This window comes from Anomaloglossus baeobatrachus, chromosome 7, assembly GCF_048569485.1.
Source record: "Anomaloglossus baeobatrachus isolate aAnoBae1 chromosome 7, aAnoBae1.hap1, whole genome shotgun sequence".
Taxonomy (NCBI): domain Eukaryota; kingdom Metazoa; phylum Chordata; class Amphibia; order Anura; family Aromobatidae; genus Anomaloglossus; species Anomaloglossus baeobatrachus.
In genome coordinates, this window is record NC_134359.1 from 250,251,640 (window position 1) to 250,278,658 (window position 27,019).

A 27,019-nucleotide genomic window follows, 5' to 3' on the forward strand; every position below is an offset into this window, starting at 1 on the left:
GGGCTCACGTGACATAACAAACACTACAGCAAATCAGTGGCTGTTTCACTCTCCCATCCTTCAGACGTAATTGACATCTGGAAGGTATTATAGAGCAGCCAGGGCTCTCACGTCCTTTGGATGTCTGATTTGTCTGAAAGAGGGCAAAGTGAACCAGTCATTGATTAGCTGTAGGGATTGTTATGTCACATGGGCCTCGGGAGAGCCAGTGCTGGAACAGAGCCAACTCAAGAGGTGAGTATAAGTGCTATTATTTTACTTAGGGGAAACATGGGGATTGAGAAAGAGTTGTTTAACTAGTGGAGACAACCCCTTAAAAACGAATTTTTTTTTCTTTTTAATTCTCCTAAATTAATAATAGACATGAAAAACTTTGTAATATATTTTATGAGCGATATCTGCTTCTTTCTCTTCTTTAGCTGATCGTTCATGCTCAATTCAGGGGTAAATTCAGTCTTCAGAGAATACAGATTTTCCCACTAATAAGATAGGTGGCCATTGGTGCTTAGAAAGTTCTATGGAGAACTGCAACTGTTGTTTCAGTAGAATTTATGTGTCTGACTCTAACTCCACCCCTCTCCATAGAATTTTAAAAGTACCAACTGTCCATCTCCTATCTCATTAAGGCCAGGGAAAGACAAGCATATGAAGAATCAGACAAATTATATCCATATCGCAATTCATGCATCAGTTGATTTATGTCTGTGTGACATCCATGCAGCATCTGATTTTAGATATCAACCATTTAAAACGTACAAGATAAAATACAAGAAAAAGACTGATGGCACATCCTACCTTTCTAATGTGAACAGGTGCAAACTGAACATGAAACATCGTAAGAAAAAAGAGATAGTTGCACTATGTGGTGCGAAGACATGTGGAAAAATGAATATGGGAACATAGACATGTATTACTGCTTTGAAAAACATGTAAAAATTGAGATACACACAAAAATGGCCAGTTTTATGTGAGCCCAATAGTCAATGACAAGGTGACCTCTTTTTATTGGGTCCCTACCAAACTAATGCCTCTCTTAGGGTTAAAAAACCTACAATTTATGGGCGTACAGGAATCTGCAAATAGAGAATTAGAATAACCTAGGGCTGAAGAGCAGGAGTGCTCAATTAGAAGGCATGACCCTATAATCTAAGAAAAAGACATGTCTATATTCCCATATTCATTGTTACACATATCTTAGCGCTACAGAGTACAACTGTCTCCTTTTTGTTACTATGTTTCATACTCAGTTTGCACCTGTTCACATTAGAAAGATAGGATGTGCCATCAGTCTTTTTCTTAGATTACAGGGTCATGCCTTCTGATTGAGCACTCCTGCTCTTAATTCTCCATTTGCAGGCTCTGGTCTGCCAATAAATTGTAGGTTTTTTAACCCAAAGAGAAGCATTAGTTTCGTAGGGACACAAAAAAAAGAGGTCACCTTGCCGTTGGCTGTTGGGCTCACATAAAACTGGTCATTTTGTGTGCTACGTATCTCAATTTTTGCATGTTTTCCATACCAGTAATGCATTTCTATATTCCCATATTCATTGTTCCACATATCTTAGCACTACAGAGTGCAACTGTCTCCTTTTTGTTACTATGTTTCATACTCAGTTTGCACCTGTTCACATTAGAAAGATAGGATGTGCCATCAGTCTTTTTCTTAGATTACAGGGTCATGCCTTCTGATTGAGCACTCCTGCTTTTCAGCATTAGGCTATTTTAATTCTCCATTAGCAGGTTCCTATCCAAGCATAAATTGTAGGTTTTTAACCCAAAGAGAGGCATTAGCTTGGTAGGGACCAAATAAAAAGAGATCGCCTTGCTGTTGGGCTCACATAAAACTGGCCATTTTTGTGTGCTAAGTAGCTCACTTTTTGCATGTTTTTCATAGCAGTAATGCATGTCTATATTCCCATGTTCCTTGTTCCGCATGTCTTAACGGTACGAGGATAAAATACAGTTTCCTAGGTTTATAGTGGCAATATATCCATAAACATTGGATACTACACAGGTGATCCGTATGGGTTCCGATTTTTTCTTAGGCACAGATAGACTTGAATGGGCAAGGCTAAGAAAAGAATAGCGTATGATGCAATTTATTTATTTTTGTGCTAATCAGCTCGTGGGCAGGGCCGTCCTTTAGGATTAGAGGGTGATACATGGGTACATGGAGAGTGTAAAAGTTTTAATTTGACCCTATTTTATAGTTGCTTACCAGCCAAACATTGCTGCACAGAAATAAAAGCAAAATGTTCCCAAAGTGTCCATATGCTTTAACAGTACACAGCAGTGCATAAACTGTGCGCGCGAGAAGCGCAGACATGTCACCACAAGCAATCAGTGGAAGGAACCAGATCATTACTCTTAATACAAATAATTAGGAGACAGACACATTTTCTTGCCGAGTTCTAATGATACAAATCACAACAAAAAGCAATTCTTATAGTAACAGGTCAGTCACGGAGCTAAACAAACTAATGGAGCAATTTGTCAGGCTTCATGCACTGTATGCAAAAGAAAATGAAATATAATAGTACATGAAGGATTACAAAATATCATTCACTTCAATGAACATCCCTGAGACAAAATAGACAAATTTACCCATGTTCACGTGCCTCCATCTGTATCTGTATACCCAGACTGTGGTGTATGGAGCACGACGTTTGTGTTTGAGGGGGAGGGGAAGTAATTTGAGGTTCAATGCTGTATTGATAGTTACTAGGACCTTCTAGAACGCTTGTTACAATGGCTTCTGGGAGTTGTTCTTGTTTCTGTGTATGGGCACAATTTTTTTTTTTTACTTAAAGCCCCACTCCAGTGTTTTGTTTTTTTATTGCAGAGCTGGAGTGGCACATATGTCATACGAGTGTCACGCTGTGTCTGGATACTTCTGAGGCTGTTCACACAGCAGAGTTTGACACTCAACACGATCCTGCTTTTGAGTTGCACAGACAGGCTCAAGCATCGACCAGCTGTGCTCTTGTTAGTAATCAGGCTTGCAGGAGTTAATTTCTGCTAGCCTGTGGACTGCTGCTTGAGTCACATGTTGCAGGAGACCTATCACGGTTGCCTCTGCCCTTTTTAAGATGTTGGAGCCTGTTCTCCTATGCCGATAACAGTTTTATGTGATCCTGATCCTTGTTTTTTGATATCCTGTTGCTAGTGAGCTTCTGTGTGCTGTTTGTTGCGTTGTGGATATACTCTAGCTTTCTGGTTATTTCCTCCTAATCATGAATTGTCTATACCTCTGTGTGTGATTACTGTGAGTTTGAGTTTTGTCTTTTCCCCATCTGTTTATTTGTGCAGGATCTACTACGTCTGTACCGGCCCTCTCCTAGCGGAGAGGGGGGCCACTAGACCAGGGTTGTTCAGGAGCTAGGGCAAGGAAGGCGACCCAAACATCGTCACCTTCAGACGTACCTTTGGGATCAGGGTCAGCTAGGATTCCCCTAGCCTGAGGGCCAATTTAGGCTCCCCTGTCCCAAGAGGTCTCATCACACCCTGTGACAACGAGTATGCGATTTCTTTTAATTTATTTTTATTGCCAAGAATTCATATGCAATTCATATGCTATGCGTATCTTTTCTCAGCAGCTATTGTGACGCCCTGGCCTAGTCAGGTAGTCACAGACATAACACCATACACCCCCTTCCCTGGACAGGTCACACCAGTCACACATTAAATCCTTGTTGCCACCCTCCAGGGTTGATCTCCACATCAGGTGGGACGGAGCCAGGTGGTTGACCCCGCCCACCGATGAGTTCACAGGCCTGGAGGAGGGAAAACACAGTAGTCAGTCCAGTTGTGGGCAGTAGAGTATGAGGAGTGAAACTGTTGGTGTCTGGGTTGGAGCCCAGGCACTTCCAGCAAGGTAGGCAGTCGGTGGTGGCCGTCTGCAGGAGTTGGTGACGGTCAGCGGAACCGTAGGACCGGGGTCGGGCGGTGGCCCGCCGGTACTCAGACTTCGACTAAGCTCGAAGCCAACCTTTAGTCAAATTTACTGATTGCGGTCTGGACCTCAGGGGTTCATTCCCACCCAAGTCCCGATTGAAGGCAACAGCCCAACCGTTCCGGATAAGCGCCACCGCCAAGGGCCAGAGATCCACAGGGCCAGCGTCTGCGGGCAAACAGGCTCCTCCGGCACGTATACGTCGGGGAGCGGACTACCGGTGCCCAGGCATTGGAATCAAGATACAAAACACAGGTGCAGGGAAACGACAGCCACAATCAACCCATCCAGGGAGAACACCGCAGCTGGCTGCGGGCACCGTCCATCCAGCCGTTTGGTTTACCAGAGACTCTGTCCATCTGTGTCTGAGTGAGTACACCTGTGCCATCCGGCACCGCGCTGCGCTGCACCGCAACCCTGTACCCTGCCAAAACCCATCCTGCGGAACCCTCCCTCCTACCGGGCCCCGGGACCAACAGCCCCTACCCACGGAGGGGTCAACACCTAGCTGCTCCCCTCTATCGCTCCCGGGAACCCCGTCACCAACAGCGGTGGTGCCCACCATCACCACAACCCGTGGGTGGCGTCACGAACTCTATATATACCGAAAAGTCCAATTCCACCCCCTTTTCACTTGTGGGCGAGGAGCGCTGCTCGAGCCCCGGGTCCGGCCCACTCGAGCCACCGAGGAGAAGGCACCGGATCCGAGCGTGATCTCCCCGAGCAGCCCCCGCGACGGGGAAGCTGGCCCCCGCCCCCGACACTATTATTCTACAATCATTCATAGGACTATTTATAGTGTTCTGTGCTACATAATGGTAATGTGTCAGGAGAAAATCTGATGCCATATGGGTGGTCCATGTGATGTCTACATTTTTTACCCCGCATCTATTGGCTTACATTGGCGAGTCTCGTCGGATTTACGCCACTCACAGTATACTGAGATTTGTTCCTTAGAGGCCGAATACAGTTGAGGTAAAAAAAACACAGATCTGCTCTGCCTCATTGATTAACATTGGTGTGAGTGCAATGTGTTTTGTTTTTTTATCGGAATGTACTGGGAGCAAACCCTTAGGGCGGCGTTACAAGGGACGATATATCATGCGATCGCATGAACGATCGCACCTGCCCCCGTCGTTTGTGTGTCACGAGCAATTTGTTGCCCGTGGCACACAAAGTCGTTTACCCCCGTCACACGTACTTACCTCCCGAACGACGTCACTGTAGGCGGCGAACATCCTGTTCCTGAAGGGGGAGGGACGTTCGGCGTCACAGCGACGTCACACAGCGGCCGCCCAATAGAAGCGGAGGGGCGGAGATGAGCCGGACGTAACATCCCGCCCACCTCCTTCCTTCCTCATTGCCGGCGGGATGCAGGTAAGCTGTGTTCGTCGTTCCCGGGGTGTCACAGGGAGCGATGTGTGCTGTCTCGGGAACGACGAACAACCGGCGCGGAGAAGGAGGAACGTCTTTATGAAAATGAACGACGTGTCAACGAGCAACGATATGGTGAGTATTTTTGCTCGTTCACAGTCATTCATAGCTGTCACACGCTACGACATCTCTAACGATGGCGGATGTGCGTCACAGAATCCGTGACCCCAACGACATATCGCCCGATATATCGTAGCGTGTGACGCCGCCCTTAATGGCTTATTCCCATCTCCAAGACTCTATCCCAATATATAGTAGGTGTAATAATAATCGCAAATACCTCCACTTAGAAATGTAGTATAGTTCGCCTGATATAGTCATGTCTCTTACCTCACGTGCAGGGCATTGCAACTTAGGTATCCATGGTTACATCCACTCATATAGTGACAATTAGTAAGTTGCTCATGGTTGTAACCATGGATACCTAAGCTGCTGTAATGCCCTGCACATGAGGTAAGAGACATGGATATGTGACGCCCCTGGACTAGTCAGGGCGTCATAGGGTACTGCAGGCTCTTTATCTCTTACTGCAGGACTCAACCTCCCATGGTTCGGGGTTCCCAACCTATAGTACTGCCTCCATCAGCATCCAAAATCCCAATCCCACCTTATACCACACCCTGTCAGACACACCAGTGGGCTGCAAAGCTGGAATAGGGCCGCCCACCTAGGGGTCATGCAGACTGGTGGGAGGTAACAGAGTAGTCGGCTCGAGGGAAGCAAAGGGAGAGGAAGAAAAGGTGTAGTGGTAGCCCTCGAGTAGTGAGGAGCTGGGGGATTGTGTGGTTCCTGGGGAGTAAAAGGTTGGGTTGCAGACGGTGGTCTGGACCCGGAGGAGTCGGAGTCCCGGTCGCGGGATATTGGGACTGGGTGCCTGGACCTAGTCTTGGAGGACGGTCAGCAGATCGAGTTCAATAGCCGGTCCGGGACCAAAAGCATGGCGGGGTACTGGACCCTAGGTCGGGGAGTAGCTTCAGGCAACCCGGCAATTAATCTGCATAGGATAGTGACTTTATGGCCTGTCCCCAAGAAACACAGGGATCAGGGGCACTAGCGCAACGAGGGGGATAGGGCTTTCCAATCCATGCAGCCCACAGAAATCCCAAGTGTGAGCCCTTGAGAGCACAGCTCCACTACCAACAAGGAGGGAGCGGGGCCCGGACAGCTTTAAGCCAACGGGCCACCAGAACACTTTGAATTTGTGCACGGAGGCAGGCTCCGGATCACCCGGCAGTACTATAGGGGACGGATACCCGGAAGGGCTCCCCCAAGAGGGCAGCGGCACTCAGAGACTTTGTTCACCTTGTTGTCAGAGTCTGCTTTGCGGTCGCACCATCATCAATGCTGCCTGAGTGAGTACATGGTCCTCCCCTGCTTCCAACCGGCCCTGCGCACCCCCGCTCCACCATCATCCAGAGTCCCGTGGCCTTCCCCTACCCGTGGAAGGCTCGTCATCTGGCTGGCCCACTCCATCTTCCTCAGGTACTCCTATCGGCAGCAGCGGTACTCCCCTTACTGCAAACCACGGGTGGCGTCACAAACTCTTATCCCCTGTAAATAGTCCCCTTTACATTTGAGTAGCCGCAAGCCCCCGGGTTTGGAGACCCTTGAGCCACAGCAGACCCCCGGATCCGAGCGGTTCGACCGATGCAGGGGCGGCACATTTGTCTCAGGGTAACTGGGCGCCCAGAAAGGCTAAATGCCACCATTAGTGACTGATCGAGGCATTAAAGGAATTAAGAACAGTGGTCTGAGCTCGCCTTAATGTGAGAGACAGATGCCGGCTACGAAACACAGCCATCATCTGCCATGTGTGATGTGCGCTCAGGTTCAGACACACTGACCCTCTGTATGACAGATATATAATGGAGATGTAATGGGTTTAATGACCACCGTCTTCCCACCGTTCAGTGAAAATGCTCAGTAAAGTAGTGATAACACAGATGAGATTACCTGTTTAGCCAAAGCTTTGGCCAGATCTTTTGTAGTTTCGGTTTTTCCAGTCCCAGCAGGACCCTCTGGAGCTCCACCAAGGCTTAGCTTGAGGGCCCCCATTAAGGTTCTAGAGAAAGGACAACAGTGTATTAAGAAATTCTGCTCTGCTACTGTACATACATCCTTGAGCATCTTATTCCCTTCTGAATTTTCACAATTTGGGCTGTCAACATGTATAAGATTGGCTAGTAAAAATGATGAAGCTAAACAGAGTAATATGACGTCAAAACCATGTAAATCAATGAAGTGACTGTATATCACTACTCAATATTGAAATATGACTTTCCACATTACATTAGCGCTCGTGTACATACAAGTACCCCGTACCTGTAACACCGATCAGTCAGTGGAGTAATGACAAGTCGAGGTGAATTGCCCAGATATTCATAGCCATATTTGACTTCAGTAGTGATCATTCTGACCACGACATCCCGGCCTTCCCAGTAATATCTCAGCTGAGAGATCCACTGGAAGTCACTCAGGCTGGATATGTTATCCTTCGCCAATTTAGCAACGACATCCCGGGCTGTAGAAGAAGAAAACATGTGTATTACGCATTGTTACAAGATTTCAGTTTTTTTCCTTTTTCTTTGTGCCTTTCTGTTATTTTTTTCCCTTTTGGCTTTTTCCAAAGGTGGAAGGTGCAATCACTCACTGTAGACAGATTTGTAGACAGATTTGAGCAGCTTGAGAGAATGACAGAGAACAGGCAAAGAAGCAACTTTTGGAGCTTGATTTTATGCTAAGCCCTTTGAAATCCGACCATGGGATTCCATTAGTATTATAGAGTACTGAAGCAGCGCTGATTGCGGTCATTGGCAATAGCTTATACAGAAGGATACTGGAAGCTGGTCGCCCTTGGTGTCTGGCCCCAGTAGAGACGAACAAAATAAAGACCCACAAAAAGAGACTAGATCTTCATACGGAACTTGTAGCAGACACATCCTTACATATTTCTTTAGTGAATTAAATACATCTCACTTTATTTTGTGCAGAGTTTGCAGAAGCTATTATCTCCTGAAGCCAAAAATCCCTTTATTCCATAGGAGGAATCCAATCAGGGCCAAGAGAGGGTATTTTGGTGCTCTAGGTAGATGAAGCCTATGGCACCCCTCTCCATCAATGCCTTGAAGCTAAAGTATTGGTCAGAGACTAAGGTAACAGAACTCCTAACGTATACCTCTCCGATGGGTCAGGAAACAAGATCGGATGACCACTTTTACTAACATTGTTACCTTTTTCGCTCCAAAATACCAGCAAAAGTAAAAACGTGTTGTTCTCTAGGTATGTGATTTAACAGGGAGTGCAATTTCAAAGTTAGATATATGTAAATTGCCTCTTCAGAGAGGAAGAGGACTTGAATTCTAGTGACACCTATCGGAAGTAGCAATTCTAAAAGTTAATATCAACCTTTTAGCTTGTGAGAAATTCCATTCCTGTCTCTGACCGGCAGTCACTTATGGTGCTTCGTTCTGAGAAAGTTCTCAGAACAAAGCTCCATAGGAATTGATGCATGTCATAGGACATTAAACTTTTGGATTATGTCAGAACTTCCAGGATTTATTTTTAAGTAATACATTGGTGAACAAGGACGTGTGTGGGAGTCTTAATTCAAATAAACTTTTATCCCTGTGTCTGTGTTTTTTAACTCTATACTTGCCAGGTCCTGTATATGCGCACTACAATACTTTGATCTGTCATGAGCAAGGCAGATCAAAGTGCGCTTGAGCAGGACCTCAATATCGGCGCGTGTGCATGACGTAGGATGCGTCATGCACCCAGGCTTTAGAAGAAGGAGGACAAAAATGGCCGAAAGAGGAGGCACCAGTACCTGAGAACAGAGACACCCATTCAACCAGTCTGCACCGCCCCTTAAGTGATTTTTACGTTCTGCACAGCGGCCTTGTCTCTTATATACAGCATGTTAGAATGCTGTATATAAGAGCCCACTGGTGGTGGCCGCAGCTTATAGGCCCCAAATCTGGTGACAGGTTCCCTTTAAGAATGCATCAGTTTTATTTTTTGGCACACAGAAATCCCAACTATGAGCTAAATTTATTAAGGACTGTGCACCTGTTAATAATTTTTGGCAAAACTTACTCCAGGTTTTTTTTTTTTGTTCAAGACTGGTATATGAAACGTCAATCTTGATAAGGTCACTCTTCATGATTTCACCTTCAGCCTTTTTCTTTATAACATATTTATTGAATGAAGTTGTTTGCCCGTTTTACATTCTGACAAACAAGTCAACATTATTACGGATGATTATTTAATCCCCATTATTATAGAAGACCATTTAATCGCCTGTTCACATTTACTCCTTGATCTCTTCTGAACATCTTTAATTACAGGTATTCTCTGGTAAATGCCATATAAATAAGCTGCACTCTGCAAGTAAATAATCCATTTGGGTCTTATTGCCTGCGTAAGGAGCATCATTACAAGGGCATTGGAAGGATCATGTTGGTTGATATTATTTCTAGGAGACGTACAATGGAGTGAAATGCCTAATTCTATGTCACAGTTAAATCATTTTCTGTGTAAAGATGGAGCTGGAACGGGGTGCAGCTACTGCAAGCCCGGTTGTGATGGTGGGATATGGGGGGAGGTGTATCATGTGCGCAGATTCCTATTTTAAGATTGGTTCACTGTCCATTATTTGTGCTGCTTGTGCGTACATTGTCTTGTCTGTAGGTAATCACCCCCCGTAGTGCAATGTTATAGCTTCTTTCCCTAGGTGTGGGGGGAGGTGGGCCTGGAATCCACCTATTGTAAACTCTCTGCTTACCTGGGGGGAAGAGTCAGTCTGTTTGAGAACTTGAAGAGAGAAGGAAGAAGATTGAACCTCTGAAGGAAAAGCTGCGGGTCCTCACAGAGATCTGAACATTTACCGCTTATTGGATTATATTCATATTTCTGGACTAATTTTACCCTCTGTATGGTGGTTTATGTTATGGACCATTTGATTTGCTTGGAATAAATGCTTATTGGGTTGTACAGCCACCTCTCGCTCTGTTGATTGTGTGATATGGGAGAAGGACCCCGTCACACTGGCATGACGGGTTTGAAAGAAGGAAGCTAGGAAGGGGTTAACTTTTAGTTTGGCAAGTACACCAGAGAGGTAAGTTTGTGGGGAGTGGGTTCGTTGTTAGGTCACATGGGTAAGAGAGGGTCAGGAATGATCAAGGTTAGATTATAAGGGGAGGGGTATACCAGGTTACCGTAAGATGAGAGGAGGACCTTGTGGAAATGGCCTTCACTAAGCATTCAGGACCAGTGAACATTGATGAACAGCCAGGGCCAGTGACAGGAACAACGCCATGGACCCAGCCATGATGTCCTCCTTGAAAGAAGCATCAGAGAAGCATGGCCGCGAGTGGCTGTAAGAACAGCTGGACTCTGCATTGTGCCCGTTTAGCAATCTACCGTACTCTCCTACCACATAACATCGTCCTCCGGAGAGCATGAGCCCAGATGTTCTTCACTGTTCCAGACAAATGAGGAGTCCGTCACCGCCCACTGTGATGTCGGCTGAACACACGGGAAGTGCTTCTGGTATGGGAAGCTAGAGTAGAGAGTCCCGGCAGCGGCGTGAATGCAAAGGAGGGGCAGGGCGTAGATCTGAGCGAGCCACTCTAATGGTCAAGATAGACATTGAGGCCACCTTTCATCTGTTACATGGTACATATTTCTGTTTGTTGGGTTGTATGTGGTATGGTGAATGTTATGTAGCCTGCCGCCTGCCAATGGATTGCTCCATTTCATTTTGCTACTTTGAGACTTGAAGCATATTTGTGGATCCGGTGATCAGGAGGTAATCAGGTCATCCATTATTTGGATGATTTTTTTGTGCATTGATCTGACTTTACTACATACAATTGAACATGTAGTGAGGAATTTTCGAGATTCCTCTGGTTCCTGAGAAAACGGAAAGTCCAAGAGCAGGAAGGTGCGTTTGAGGCTGCTACAGTCTCTTCTAGGGAATCTGAATTTTGGATCATGTTATGGGCCGGATTTTCTGCAGAAGATTGTCTAGGTCGGGCTATGTTGGGGGTTGCTATCCCCACTCATTTTATGCAAATGACAGCCAAACACAAAGCTAATTTGACAATTTTCATCCTTCTTTGATCTGTATAATGGTAGGTTAGTTTGGATGGCAGAGTGGGTTGAGAGTTCGCAGTTGGAGTTGTTCACAGATGCATCAGGGTGTCATGGTTTTCGTGCCTATTTTCAGGGGAGATGGTTTTCAGGTTCATGGCCAGATAAATGGAAGTTGAAAGGCTGGGTTCATAATATGACATTATTTGAGGGGGGTTTTCCAATAGTGGCAACAATCAAAGTTTGGGGTGAGATATTTAGTAATTAAATAGATAAATTCTGTTGTGATAATTTAGCGGTAGTACAGATAATCAACAATTTGTCCTTGTCTTCTGCCCCGTGACACCAGCCTCCTCAAAATTTGTGCCAAAAATCAGCAGCCATTGGTTCTTCTAAGCAGTTGCATAACAGACTCTGGAATTGTGGTAAACTGTTCTACTGTTTAGAGACACCTGCATAAATATGGCCTTCATGAAAGAGTCATCACAAGAAAACCTCTCCTGCATCCTCACCATAAAATTCAGTGTCAGAAGTATGCAAAAGAACATTTAAACAAGTGTGATGCATTTTGGAAACAAGCCCTGTGGACCGATGAGGTTAAAATAGAACTATTTAGCCACAATGATTAAAGGTATGTGTGGAGAAAAAAGGGCACGGAATTTCAGGAAAAGAACATCTCGCCAACCATTAAGCATGGAGGTGGATCAATCATGTTTTGGGGTTGTGTTGCCGCCAATGGTGCGGGGAACATTTCAAGGGTAGAGGAAAGAATGGATTAAAACAAATTTCAACAAATTCGTGATGCAAATATTACACCATCTGTGAAAAGGCTGAAGTTGATAGGAGGATGGCTTCTACATACGTATATTGATCCTAAGCACTCATCAAAATCCACAATAGACGACCTAAAAAGGAGCAAGCTGAAGATTTTACAATGGCCCTCACAGTCCCCGGATCTGAACATCATTAAAAATCTGTGGCTAGACCTCAAAAGAGCAGTGTATGCAAGATGAGCCAAAAATCTCACAGAACTGGAAGCTGAGCCAGGAATCTCACAGAACTGGAAGCCGAGCCATGAATCTCACAGAACTGGAAAACGAGCAAGGAATCTCACAGAACTGGAAGACGAGCAAGGAATCTCACAGAACTGGAAGACGAGCCAGGAATCTCACAGAACTGGAAGCAGAGCCAGGAATCTCACAGAACTGGAAGACGAGCCAGGAATCTCACAGAACTGGAAGCAGAGCCAGGAATCTCACAGAACTGGAAGACTTTTCCAAGGACGAATGGATAAAAAAGCCCTCAAACAAGAATTGAAAGATTCTTAGCTGCTACAAAAAGCGTTTCTAAGCTGTGATACTGCCAAGGGGGTGCTAGTAGGTACTAACCATGCAGGGTGCCTAATCTTTTGCATCAGACCATTTTCCTTTTTTGTTAATTTTTAAAATGTAAAAGATGAAAATATATAGATATATATATATATATATTATATAAAAATGAATGTGTGTGCGTGTGTGTGTGTGTGTGTGTCCGGGATTGTCATCTGCACTGTCGCAGCTACAGCCACAAAATTTTGCACACTCACACGTATGGACCCCGAGAGCGTCATAGGCTATGTTTCGAGGGGAAATTTTAACCCCGCGCTTTACAGTTATTCGCCAAAAAACCTGCCTCCATTAAAGCGAATGGAGCTGGGAGCCACAGTGCAGCCAGAACTTCAGAAGAATGCGCAGCCACGCCCTTATATGGAATGTTGGCATGTCACAATGCAGCCAGGGAAAGAGGCAGACACAGACAGGGAAAGAAGCAGACACAGACAGAGTAAGAAACAGACATAGACAGGGTGAGAGACAGACACAAAGAGACAGACACAGACAAACAGACAGACTGACAGGGAAAGAGACAGACAGGGAAAGAGAGGGAAAGTGACAGACAGGGAAAGTGAGGGAAAGTGACAGACAGGGAAAGTGACAGACAGGGAAAGTGACAGACAGGGAAAGTGACAGACAGGGAAAGAGATTGAGACAGACGGAGAAAGAGATTGAGACAGACGGAGAAAGAGATAGACAGGGAAAGAGACAGACATAGAAATAGAGAGATATATACAGAGGGGGAGACAGACAGAGAATGGGAGAGAAACAGAGAGACAGTTACTATCCCGGGCAGCGTCGGGTGCTATGTTGTGAGGCGAAATTTTAACCTCGTGCTTTCCAATTTACCAATCAATTTTGCCCCTATCTACATAATGGGGAAAAAGTGAAACGAAAAGTGTTGGGGGCAAATTGACAGCTGCCAGATGTGAACAAGGGAGACTTAAAGAATGAGAGTGATGGCGCCAAAGAGTATATACTGTACAGTTACTAAGGTTGGGCCCCGACATGGGATACTCACCACACTCGGGGATTAGAACACACACACACACAATGCGCCACACACTACCACGTGCTTGAACACATATATCACCCTCAGCACACATTTCACCACACATACACCAACCTCGCCACATAATCACCCTAAACACACACAAGTCTGATATTATCCTTCAAAAATAAAAATCTGATTAATAAGCAGCCAAACTACAAGAACAACAAATGTATCATATAGGAAATACGGCAGCTGTCAGCCACATGACCTGTCTATATGTGTATGTGTGAGCTAATATATACTGTCAGGGGGAGGGCTTTCTGTTGCCTGGAGATTTAGCAGGCTGCCAATAGCAACCAATCACAGCTCAGCTTCTATTTTGCTACAGTTAATTAATCTGAGCTCTGATTGGTTAAAGAAGTTGTCCAGTTACCAAAACTGATTTATTTATTTTTTTTATAAATCTTGCTATTATGTGCCTCTCCACACATCTATCACGTTATTTTACCAATATTACCTTTTATCATGCTCTAGCATAACATCTTCATTTCTGGCTCCAGCTCTGATGGAATTAATCTTTCTCTTGACTTCCTGGGTTCAGTTACTACAACTTAAATAATCCTTTGCAGTAACTAGCAATCTATCTCACACCCACTCTGACTGTTCCCTCCCCTCAGATCTCCACCACAACAGTTCCCTCCCCTCCTTCCTGTGTGCACTGCCTAATCATGGTAATAGAGCTTTTTTTTTTTTTTTTTGCTGCATTGTTCCAACTGTATACACTCTCACCTGAACAAGTCCCAGAGTGGTGAAAGATAGTGACATGCAGCACACTATGTGTCAGAGCAGAGCATGTCACTGTCTCCACTCTGGGACTTGTTGTGCAGGTGAGAGTGTATACAGTTGGTACTATGCAGCAGAAGTCAGAGTGGGGCAGTTAGTGACATGTAGCATCCGGTCACCTGCACAACAAGTCCCAGAGTGGAGACCGATAGTGACATATAGCACACTATGTGTCAGAGCAGAGCATGTCACTGTCTCCACTCTGGGACTTGTGCAGGTGACAGAGTGGAGCAGATTGGTCCCATGCAGCATCCGGTCACCTGTGCTGCTGGCAGGATTATATGATCACACTGCCGACACCACCCGCTCTCCTGACAGCTGAGCACAGCGGGCGGGTGGATAGTGTCACGCTCCCCGGGTCCTATGCTCCGCTGCCCGGGTCCCCTGCTCCGTTCCCCGGGTCCTCTGCTCCGCTCCCCGGCTCACCTGCCACGCTCCCCGCTCTCCAGCCTCCGGTGCCCGTACTTCCCAGGCCCCCTGGTCTCCGCTCCCGGCGCCCGACGGCTTCCCAGTCCCTGGCCGGCTCCCCTGCATCCTCCTCTCAGCTTCCTGCCCTGGCTTCTGGCACCCGGGCCGCGCGCATGCGCATTAGGGCGCGCGCGCGGTCACTGACCCTTTCTTAAAGGGCCAGTGTCAATTAACAGGAAATGATGCACACAGGTACAGGGTATATAGGGGGTTAATGTCCAAGGGAGCGGGGCCTGTTCTTCGTGTTTTCCCAAGCTAGGAGTCAGGTCTCCTTGTGTTCTGTGAGATACTTACCTCTCTGTCTTCTAGAGCCGATCCTGCATCGCCATCCGGTCCTGCGGTACCTCGAACCCCGAACGCTGCCCATCTGCCATCCTGACAGTCCGTATCATCTCGGATCCCTGCGGTGACCCGTCATCTCGCTCCAACGGTTCCGGACCCCGCCTGAAACCATCACGGCTTCCGAACCTGAGCCCCGTCACCCGGACCACCATCAGTGACCTCGTGGTCCCAGGGACTTTTCCATTTTCTCCTAGTGCACGGACTGTCCTGCTACCTACAGTGCTCCGGCTACCGGACTCCTTTCCCTCATCCGGGAGTTCGGCCCAGTGGATCCACCTCCAGGGTCTACCCGTCCATCTGGCCCTAACAGTAAGAACAGGCCATGGATCCCGCCGAAGCACTAGCGGCCTTGCATGAGGAACTCCAACGCCAGCGTGAAGTCCAGACCCGCATGCTGAACTTTATGACTTCCGTGGACACCCGCCTGACCACGCTACAAGCGGCAGTCATGTCTTCAACATCCCGAGCCTCCACTAGTCAAGCCACGACCCCCGCTCCCGTGGCTGCCTCTTCGGATGCTTCCAGACTGCGTTTGGCCTCACCACCCCGGTACGCCGGAGATCCCAAGACCTGCAGGGGGTTTATAAACCAATGCTCCCTCCATTTCACGCAGCTGCCACATCTGTTTGCCTCCGACCAAGCCAAGGTCGCCTTCATCATGTCTCACCTAGAGGGCGAGGCGCTGGCGTGGATGAACCCCTTGTGGGAGAAGGAGGAACCTATGACCAAGAACCTCCAGGAGCTCCTGCAGGCCTTTCGCAGCACCTTTGACGAACCCGGACGCGCCTCCGCGTCTGCGTCATCACTTCTCCGGTTACGTCAGGGAACACTGACGGTGGGTCAATACGCCATCCGTTTCCGCACCTTGGCTTCAGAACTCGGGTGGAATAACGAGGCCCTAACCGCCGCCTTCTGGGAAGGACTATCGGGTCGAATCAAAGATGAGCTGGCTGGACGTGATGTACCGTCCACCCTGGACGCCCTGATTACCCTAGCAACTCGAGTGGACATACGCTTTCAGGAGCGGTCCAAAGAGGTATCCCGTGAGAGACGTCCGGTACGGCATTCCTCTCCTCCACAGAAGTCCGCCGTACTCCAGTCAACGGCCTCTGGTGTCTCCGTCCATGAGCCCATGCAGATCGACCGTGTGCGACAGTCAGAACAACGTCGAGCAGAGCGGCTCGCCAAGGGTCTCTGCTTTTACTGCGGAGAGGGCACACACCTGCTACGCGCCTGTCCAGAGAGGCCGGGAAACTCCAAAGCCTAGGGTTGGTAGGAGAGGCCACCCTAGGTGCTGGGACTCTCTCAGACCCAGTTACATGGACTGTGCAAGTGACAACGGGAGAGACGCGGTTTACGGCTGAGGCATACCTCGATTCTGGGGCAGCAGGCAATTTCATCCAGCAGGCCACGGTGGACAAGTACCAGGTGCCTGTTACTCCACTCGCCAAACCTCTTGTGATTGCCTCTGTGGATGGGAGACCTCTCTCTGACACCATCTCCTGGATCACCAAGCCGCTTGAACTGCGTATCGGTGCTCTGCACACCGAGAACATCGCTCTCTACGTCCTCCCACATATGTCACATCAAATCCTGCTGGGCCTTCCCTGGTTGCGGACACACGAGCCTTCAGTCAGCTGGGGCACTGGCGATATCACTCGATGGGGGCCTTCTTGCCATGAGAGGTGTCTGAAGACCATACAACCCATCCGGCGACCTCCGGTTCCCGAGTCCCTACCGGGACTGCCCTCAGCCTATTGGTCCTTCGTGGACGTCTTTGATAAGAAGGAGTCCGAAGTACTTCCGCCACATCGTCCATACGATTGTGCCATTGACCTGCTCCCGGGAACCACACCACCTCGAGGACGGATATATCCACTGTCTCCAGCCGAAACAAGGGCCATGTCTACGTACATCACATAGAGCCTGGCTAAGGGATTCATCCGGAGATCCTCCTCTCCTGCTGGAGCAGGCTTCTTCTTCGTAAAGAAGAAAGAGGGTGACCTACGCCCATGTATAGACTACCGGGGATTGAACCTAATCACCGTGAAAAACAAGTACCCCCTGCCGCTCATCCCCGAATTGTTTGATCGGCTCAGAGGAGCTCGGGTGTTCACCAAGTTGGATCTTCGGGGTGCCTACAACCTGGTCCGTATCCGCTCAGGGGATGAATGGAAGACCGCGTTCAACACTCGCGATGGGCACTATGAATACTGCGTGATGCCCTTCGGCCTGTGTAACGCACCAGCAGTCTTCCAAGAATTAGTGAACGACGTGTTCCGGGACCTTCTCTACGTCTGTGTGGTGGTATATCTGGATGACATCCTTGTCTTCTCTCCGGACCTCCAGACCCACCGAGAGAACGTGCAACTGGTTCTACAAAGACTGAGAGAGAATCGTCTGTACGCCAAGTACGAGAAGTGCGTCTTCGAACAGTCTTCTCTCCCCTTCCTGGGTTACCTCATCACCGATACCGGACTGCAGATGGATCCAAAGAAGGTCTCCTCCATTCTCAACTGGCCTCCTCCTTCTGGACTGAAGGCAATCCAACGCTTTCTGGGGTTCGCTAACTATTACCGCCAGTTCATTCCTCACTTCTCGGCTCTGACTGCTCCTCTCTCCGCCTTGACCAAGAAGGGGGCTAATCCAAAGGACTGGTCACCTGCGGCCGATGCCGCGTTTGGCGCTCTAAAGCGAGCCTTTGCCTCCTCTCCTGTACTCCACCGTCCAGAGTTAAACCGCCAGTTCACCTTGGAGGTGGATGCCTCCTCCTCGGGAGCCGGAGCCGTGCTCATGCAGAAGTCCTCCTCCGGGAAGATGGTGACGTGCGGTTTCTTCTCCAAGAGCTTCTCCGCGCCTGAACGCAATTACACCATCGGTGACCGAGAGCTATTGGCGGTCAAACTGGCTCTGGAGGAATGGCGCTATCTTCTGGAAGGAGCAGTGTACCCTGTCATTGTTTACACGGACCACAAAAACCTGGAATACCTGCGGACTGCTCAGCGACTGAACCCACGGCAAGCCAGGTGGTCCTTGTTCTTTGCCCGGTTCGACTTCCAGCTTCATTTCCGACCCGCGAACAAGAATGTACGCGCTGATGCCTTGTCTAGGTCTTTCGTGCCCGTGGAACAGGAGGAAGAGACATCTCAACCCATCATCTGTCCAAGTAAGATTATTCCGGTGGCTCCTGTCACCCTGGCCCAGATACCGCCCGGGAAGACCTATGTCTCTGAGACTGACAGGCAAAAAGTCTTACACTGGGGCCATGCCTCGAAAACAGCCGGTCATGCAGGTCAGAAGAAAACATGGAGCGCTATTGTACGTCATTACTGGTGGCCATCCCTTCGCACGGACGTCGCCTCTTTTGTCTCTGCCTGCTCCTCCTGTGCCAGGAACAAGACACCCAAACACCTGCCATACGGCCGTCTTCTGCCTCTGCCCATACCCTCAGTTCCCTGGCAACACATAGCGATGGACTTTATTACGGACTTGCCATTGTCCTCCGGACACACAGTCATATGGGTCGTGGTGGATCGGTTCTCTAAAATGGCCCATTTCGTTCCTATGGCTGGACTGCCCTCTGCTCAGGAACTCGCGGACGCCTATATACATCACATCTTCCGCTTGCATGGCTTTCCATCACACATAGTGTCCGATAGAGGAACTCAGTTCACCTCCCGCTTCTGGAGGGCTCTCTGCAAACATCTGGGAGTGACTCTGGACTTTTCTTCGGCCTACCACCCTCAGTCGAACGGCCAAGTGGAACGGGTCAATCAGATATTGACCTCTTTCTTACGTCACTACGTGAACGCCCATCATGACGATTGGTCCACGCTGCTTCCTTGGGCTGAATTCTCCCATAATCACCACGTCAGTGAGTCCTCCTCCAGTTCTCCCTTCCATGTCGTCTACGGACTTCAGCCGTCTGTCCCATTGCCTGTATCCTCGTCCTCGGACATCCCTGCTGCTGATGCAGTACTCCGTGACTTTACAACCATTTGGGACTCAGTTAAGGCGTCCCTTGCACGGGCAACCCTGCGGATGAAGAGACACGCGGACAAGAGACGCCTGGATCCTCCGTGTTTCTCTCCGGGAGATCTCGTCTGGCTTGCTTCTAAGTACATCCGACTGAAGATACCATCCTACAAGCTGGGACCTCGCTACATCGGACCGTTTAAAGTCCTCGGCAAGATCAATGAGGTCTCCTACAAACTGCAGCTCCCGGCCACGATGAGGATACCCAATTCCTTCCACGTCTCCCTGCTCAAGCCGGTTGTCCTTGGTCCTTTCTCCGCTGCCGCCAGTCCGGCTCCTCCTCCTATTGCTGAAGACGACATCTATGCGGTAAGAGATATCGTGGCCATGAAGACCGGACGTGGTCGGCAGTTCTTCCTGGTGGACTGGGAAGGGTATGGTCCTGAGGATAGGTCCTGGGAGCCCAGGGAGAACGTGGGCACTCCTCTGATCCGTGCCTTCCTGTCCCGGTTGCGGGGAGGGGGGCGTGGGGGGGGGGTACTGTCACGCTCCCCGGGTCCTATGCTCCGCTGCCCGGGTCCCCTGCTCCGTTCCCCGGGTCCTCTGCTCCGCTCCCTGGCTCACCTGCCACGCTCCCCGCTCTCCAGCCTCTGGTGCCCGTACTTCCCAGGCCCCCTGGTCTCCGCTCCCGGCGCCCGACGGCTTCCCAGTCCCTGGCCGGCTCCCCTGCGTCCTCCTCTCAGCTTCCTGCCCTGGCTTCTGGCACCCGGGCCGCGCGCATGCGCATTAGGGCGCGCGCGCGGTCACTGACCCTTTCTTAAAGGGCCAGTGTCAATTAACAGGAAATGATGCACACAGGTACAGGGTATATAGGGGGTTAATGTCCAAGGGAGCGGGGCCTGTTCTTCGTGTTTTCCCAAGCTAGGAGTCAGGTCTCCTTGTGTTCTGTGAGATACTTACCTCTCTGTCTTCTAGAGCCGATCCTGCATCGCCATCCGGTCCTGCGGTACCTCGAACCCCGAACGCTGCCCATCTGCCATCCTGACAGTCCGTATCATCTCGGATCCCTGCGGTGACCCGTCATCTCGCTCCAACGGTTCCGGACCCCGCCTGACACCATCACGGCTTCCGAACCTGAGCCCCGTCACCCGGACCACCATCAGTGACCTCGAGGTCCCAGGGACTTCTCCATTTTCTCCTAGTGCACGGACTGTCCTGCTACCTACAGTGCTCCGGCTACCGGACTCCTTTCCCTCATCCGGGAGTTCGGCCCAGTGGATCCACCTCCAGGGTCTACCCGTCCATCTGGCCCTAACAGATAGTGTGATCACATACTTGCGGGACAGGGGGGATTTCAGTGGAGGAACCCCCCCCCTGTACTCCACACTGGAGCCCGTACCTCTCACAGCTGACGGATGGTAAGCGTGCGCTCTGCCTTCACCGCTCCACATTAAAGCTCTCCAGATCCTCCCCTCGATGCTGGGCTGTGACGAGCGGTAGTCACCGCCCACAGCCCAGTCAATCAGTGTGAGTGGCGCCGGCATCCTCTGACGTACCCGTCCAGTTTGAGAGCCCGGAAATGCCGGGACGTCAGAGGATGCTGGCGGCCACAGCTCCAGGGGGTCATGTGACAGGCACTGAGCGTGCAGGATAGCGCCGCTCAGTGCCAGAACTGGAAATACAAGCCAATGGAGAAGATGCATACAATCGAAAGTGACACTCATTGGGAAAATAAAAAAAATGGGTGAACCACCCCTTTAATATAGGCAACAATTTAATAATTACATTTCTATCTATTTGTTTTGTGGTTTTTGTGTGCAGAATACATTTTTATTAATACATTCTATTTTGTTAACAGCAGTTATTAACCCGGGCGAAGCCGGGTAGTACAGCTAGTATGTATATATATATATATATATATATATATATATATATATATATATATATATATTTGTGGTAAAGCCACTCACTCAGCCGTAGGGGATGAAACAGGAACACCTCAATGGTCGATTTTCACCTGGTTTATTCTTAGCAGACAGAGTCAATGAACCGGAGGAGAGCACTCCTCTCTCCAGCACAAAAAATACACAGGCCAAACAGAAGACCCCCGGTGTGTCCAGAGGCCTGACTTTTACCTCTGAGACCACACCCCAAGGTGGAGATATGCTGAACAGCCATCCCACCCATCTCATTAGCTGTTCACAACAAACCCGGCCCAGTTACTGTGGGGCCCCGAGGCTCGGTGTCGGTGCAGCGGTGCATTACCTTCAGGGACTCCACTCGGCTGGATCTCGTCACAGGTAGGAAATCCTCTATTTTGATTGTCGTGACGCCACTCTCAGAATTGCGGTCAATGGGGACCGCCACTGCAGGTTAGGGGTGCCTGGGGCTGATGGTAGGTGCAGTCAGTTGTAATAGCCTCCTGAGAGTGAGGCATGCCCCAGGGTCCCGTGTAGGTGTGTGGAACTACAAGTCGCAGAATGACTCACACGCACAAGCAGGATGTCTTTCAGGGATTTTACTCACTGATGGTGGCAGGGTGAGTAACCCGGGCGTAGCTGGGATGAACCAGGCTGGAACCAGGTGTCCTTCAGGCTGACTTATGAGGGTGGCTACCAACTCGCCTTCCTTAGCCCGTTGTGTTTTGGGGTAACCCCTGCTTGAAGCCCTGCTGGGGTCGCCCAGGGAAGTTGCTGGTGCCTCTCTCCCCTTCTTTTTGGCCCGTTTGCTTGTAGCCTGGACCAGGTCACTCCGGCTGCTTGCCTCCTGTGAGCTATGGGCCCTAACTTTGGCTACGTGGCTGCGGACTCTGTGGTGTTGTCTTGGGGGTGTAAAGTGCCCCCTCATGCAGGTTTGGCAAAGGAAAGGTGAATCTATCCCTGCACTGGGACCTGCTACCCGTTTGGGCCTGGTTCTCCCTGACAGTCTCCTTACTTTCCACTCCGTTGCTCTCGCTTTAGCTGTGTGTGGATTTCGGGCAGCACTCCCAGGTGACCGTTCTCCCCCGTCGGTAGTCACTGCGCGTACGTTGTCAGCATTGTGTAGAGCTACAGGGTCTGCTTCTGCCCTCCCTGAACTTCACCACTCAACTGTCCTCGGCTCACTCTTCCCTCCTCTCCTGTTCTTGCCTACGTCACCTAGCAACCAGGCTCTCTACCACACCCCTCGAGTGGAGATGGAGGCTTCGCCCCCTCCACCCCTCGAGTGGAGATGGAGGCTTCGCCCCCTCCTGGGATCCCCAGGGGTCCTCTCAAAGGTACATGTGTGAGACTTGATCACTATGCGCCTGTGTAGTCACACCTCGGTCAGCCTTCTGGATTACCTGTTTTGTACTGTCCCCAGCATGGGTGCAGTACTCAGTGGTGCCTGACCAGGTCAGGGGCGCCGCATTCCCCCTTAGTTATCACCAGCACGTCCTCGGGCTGCAAGACAACATTTTAAAATGCATAAAACAGTAAAACATGGTAAAACGTTTTAAAACCAACAGGTACCATACATCACCACCCTCCACCCACAAGTCCGTTAACCCACCCTAAACCCTCTCAGGCGGCAGGTCACCGGTTTCTTTTGGTAACCAGGTCTGGGCCATCAGCTTCCCCAGACCTTTCTTCCCATCTGCCTCTCCCGTTGGCCGCGCCTTCAGCCACTTCTGGCAGGATGTAGAGGCGGCTTTCATGGTCTGGTGGTTTCAGGGTATACCTGGCCTGGTGGAGCCGCGCCTTCAGCCTCTTCTGGCAGGATGTAGAGGCGGCCTCCACAGTTGGTGCTGACCAGGTACCCTCTTTGTGGTGGAGAGCCAGGCCCCATAAACAGGCGTGCTCCCTGGTAGTGGTTGTACCTCTGGGGTAACTATAAACACTGCGAGAGTTTGTGGCTATAGCCAGTTCATAGCCTTAAGGTTCATGGGTTAAAGTGCAAAAGGGTTTCTCACATAAGTTCATGTGGGCACATGCTTGAACTTGTAAACGTTGCAAAACTGTACTTTAACTTGCTGTATTTCTTACTTTACTTTACATGGACTTTGCTCCTTCTTCCTCCTTACCAGGGCTTGGGCCTGTAGGGCTGCGGCACCTGTTGCTTTCTCCATCTCTGTCATCATCTGTAGTGGTCTCATCAATGGGTTCTTTGTCTTTTCTTTCCTCTTCTTCTGTGTCTGTTTCTTTTTCTCTTTCTTTATCTTGTAGTGTTGAGACAGCAGGGTTTCTGTAGGGATTTCTGGGGCATGGTGTAACATCTAGTGCGTACCATCCGCGTTCTCCTTGATGTTTGGTGAATTCCACTGAGTCTCCTGTCTGTAGGTTTCTTCCTGGATGTCCTCTAGGTAAATGTGCTCTAACATCCCTTCTGTTCACAAAGATGCCTTCTTTCATTCCAGGTACAACTATAAAGCCATATCCTGATTTTAAACTAAAGTCTTCCACTACTCCACGACAAAGGGGGCCTCTGACCTGGGATTTAGCTCTCCTTAATGACTGCTTCTCCTCCAAGTCTCTGGCTGTGACTTCGTCTTTTCTATCTGGAGATTGCTGTGCAGGGGAAAACTTTGTTCTGCTGCGGCGCCGTGTCTTGCGGGCTGGGTCCTGCCTGGCTGCTACTTCACTGCTTGCAGGCTCCCAGGTGAGGTATCTGGGCAAATCTTCCTCAGCGGAGGATGTCGGGCCCTCTTCATCCCAGCGGGAGTACGGCAGCATCTCTGGCTCTTGGACTGGCGCTGCATCCACTGCTGATGGCTCTGGGGTCAACTTCTCAGCTTCCTGGCCTCCCCTCCCCCTTAGTTCTTCTGGGCACTCCTCTTGTGGCAGCGCTAGGGATGGATTTTCATCAGCAGGCCAGGGCGGGGGACTCTTTGGTATGAATGTTGCAGGAGTCTTCTTGTGAGTATGCGGAGGGAGCAGATACCGGTCCACCATCTCCTTTGGGAAGTGGGCCTCTAGATCAGCCTTCAGCTTCCAGTATTCGGGGTCCTCCCCCAGCAGGGACTTCCTAGCAGGGACTTCCTTGGGCTGGGGAGCGGTGTCTGCTCTGGCCTTGCAGGCCGGGGTAAATAGTTGTACGGTCTTGTCTTGGCGGGCCGAGCCTGGCATGGCAGCGGCCTGGTCTTGGCGGGCCGCGCCTGACATGGCGGCGGCCTGGATCAGCGTCGCTGTCGCAGTCTCAATCAGGGTCGCAGCTGGAGTCTTAGCAGGCATCGCTACTGTGGCCGGGTCTTGGCGGGCCGGGCAAGGCATCGCGGCGGCGGCCTGACTTGGCGTCGCAGCTGCGATGGGGTCTGTGCAGGCTGGACTGGGCGTCGCTGCAGCGATCTGGGCTTGGCGGGCCGCACCTGGCGTGGCTGCGGCCTGGTTCAGCACCTCACTTGCGGCGCGGACGAGCGTCGCTGCTGCGGTGGGGTCTTGGCGGGCCGGGCCTAGCATGGCGGCGGCCTGGGTCAGCGTCACACCTGCGGCGTGGAGGAGGGTCGCGGTGGCAGCCGGATCTTTGCGGGCCGGGCTGGGCATCGTTGCGGCGGCCTGGGCTCGGCGGGCCGCACCTGGCGTGGCTGCGGCCTGATTCAGCGTTGCAGCGCCGGGCGCCTCTTCAGGGACCGCGGGCATGGCAGCAGGGGTCGGGGCACTCGCGCTGACATGGGCAACACAGGACTCACCCATCGGTAACATCGTCGGGGCCTGAGTCGTCGCCGCTCGGTCTGGCACTCGTCGTGCGGTTCCCCTCTCGTAGGCCTGAACCGCTGCAGCCATCTCCAGAAGCTCCATACGTCCCTCTCGGATCTGCTGCACGATCCTCGCTTCCAGTCGGTTACTGAACTGGGCAAGCTTCCAGGACCACCAGGCAGCGGAACCCGGCTCTGGGCTCCTATCTTCAGACGCCATCTTCACCACGTCGTCGCCGCTCTGCAGATCTTTTCTCAGCAGCAGACCTCCGACTCTTCCTTGCAGTCTCAGTGCCAGTTCCTTCACCGCCTTGAACTCTTCTCCCAACAGCAGGCTTATCAGTTTCTGCTCTGCCTTTTCCAGCAGCAGGCTTCTGGCTCCCTTTCCTTCCCGACGTCTCTGAACGCCTCCGCTCTCATCACTTGCGAGGTCAGGACTCTCCAGGGGATCTCTGGGTAGCCACACCTCTTCGTGGGCGGTAACTTCTCCCAGCGCGGGCTGCTGTTGTTTTTCAGCGCGCTTTTCATGGTGGCAATATGGCGGCGCTTCCAATTTTCCAAGCGGACCGCCCAGGCACATGGTCACCTGTCTGAACAGGTCTAGTCCTTATCCTGTTCGTGACGCCAGATGTGTGGGGCCCCGAGGCTCGGTGTCGGTGCAGCGGTGCATTACCTTCAGGGACTCCACTCGGCTGGATCTCGTCACAGGTAGGAAATCCTCTATTTTGATTGTCGTGACGCCACTCTCAGAATTGCGGTCAATGGGGACCGCCACTGCAGGTTAGGGGTGCCTGGGGCTGATGGTAGGTGCAGTCAGTTGTAATAGCCTCCTGAGAGTGAGGCATGCCCCAGGGTCCCGTGTAGGTGTGTGGAACTACAAGTCGCAGAATGACTCACACGCACAAGCAGGATGTCTTTCAGGGATTTTACTCACTGATGGTGGCAGGGTGAGTAACGCGGGCGTAGCTGGGATGAACCAGGCTGGAACCAGGTGTCCTTCAGGCTGACTTATGAGGGTGGCTACCAACTCGCCTTCCTTAGCCCGTTGTGTTTTGGGGTAACCCCTGCTTGAAGCCCTGCTGGGGTCGCCCAGGGAAGTTGCTGGTGCCTCTCTCCCCTTCTTTTTGGCCCGTTTGCTTGTAGCCTGGACCAGGTCACTCCGGCTGCTTGCCTCCTGTGAGCTATGGGCCCTAACTTTGGCTACGTGGCTGCGGACTCTGTGGTGTTGTCTTGGGGGTGTAAAGTGCCCCCTCATGCAGGTTTGGCAAAGGAAAGGTGAATCTATCCCTGCACTGGGACCTGCTACCCGTTTGGGCCTGGTTCTCCCTGACAGTCTCCTTACTTTCCACTCCGTTGCTCTCGCTTTAGCTGTGTGTGGATTTCGGGCAGCACTCCCAGGTGACCGTTCTCCCCCGTCGGTAGTCACTGCGCGTACGTTGTCAGCATTGTGTAGAGCTACAGGGTCTGCTTCTGCCCTCCCTGAACTTCACCACTCAACTGTCCTCGGCTCACTCTTCCCTCCTCTCCTGTTCTTGCCTACGTCACCTAGCAACCAGGCTCTCTACCACACCCCTCGAGTGGAGATGGAGGCTTCGCCCCCTCCACCCCTCGAGTGGAGATGGAGGCTTCGCCCCCTCCTGGGATCCCCAGGGGTCCTCTCAAAGGTACATGTATGAGACCTGATCACTATGCGCCTGTGTAGTCACACCTCGGTCAGCCTTCTGGATTACCTGTTTTGTACTGTCCCCAGCATGGGTGCAGTACTCAGTGGTGCCTGACCAGGTCAGGGGCGCCACATTACTACAGATTAACCCTCTCAGTACCTAATGTGCTTGAGTATTACATCCAGGTTTATATCACTAAATGCAGAAGTCGCAGCGACACATATCTCCCCTCGT

At 50.5% G+C, this 27,019-nt stretch overlaps 1 protein-coding gene across 1 annotated transcript in view; it reads right to left on the reverse strand.

Annotated features, from left to right (window-relative positions):
• Positions 1 to 27,019, reverse strand: part of DNAH3 (dynein axonemal heavy chain 3) — a 594,186-nt gene that overhangs the window by 288,887 nt on the left and 278,280 nt on the right. Inside the window, exons 28-29 of the mRNA XM_075319752.1 lie at positions 7,709 to 7,907; positions 7,340 to 7,448 (exon numbers count right to left, since the gene is read on the reverse strand). Of these exons, the coding sequence (XP_075175867.1) occupies positions 7,340 to 7,448; positions 7,709 to 7,907 (308 nt within the window). The remainder of the gene's footprint in view (positions 1 to 7,339; positions 7,449 to 7,708; positions 7,908 to 27,019) is intronic.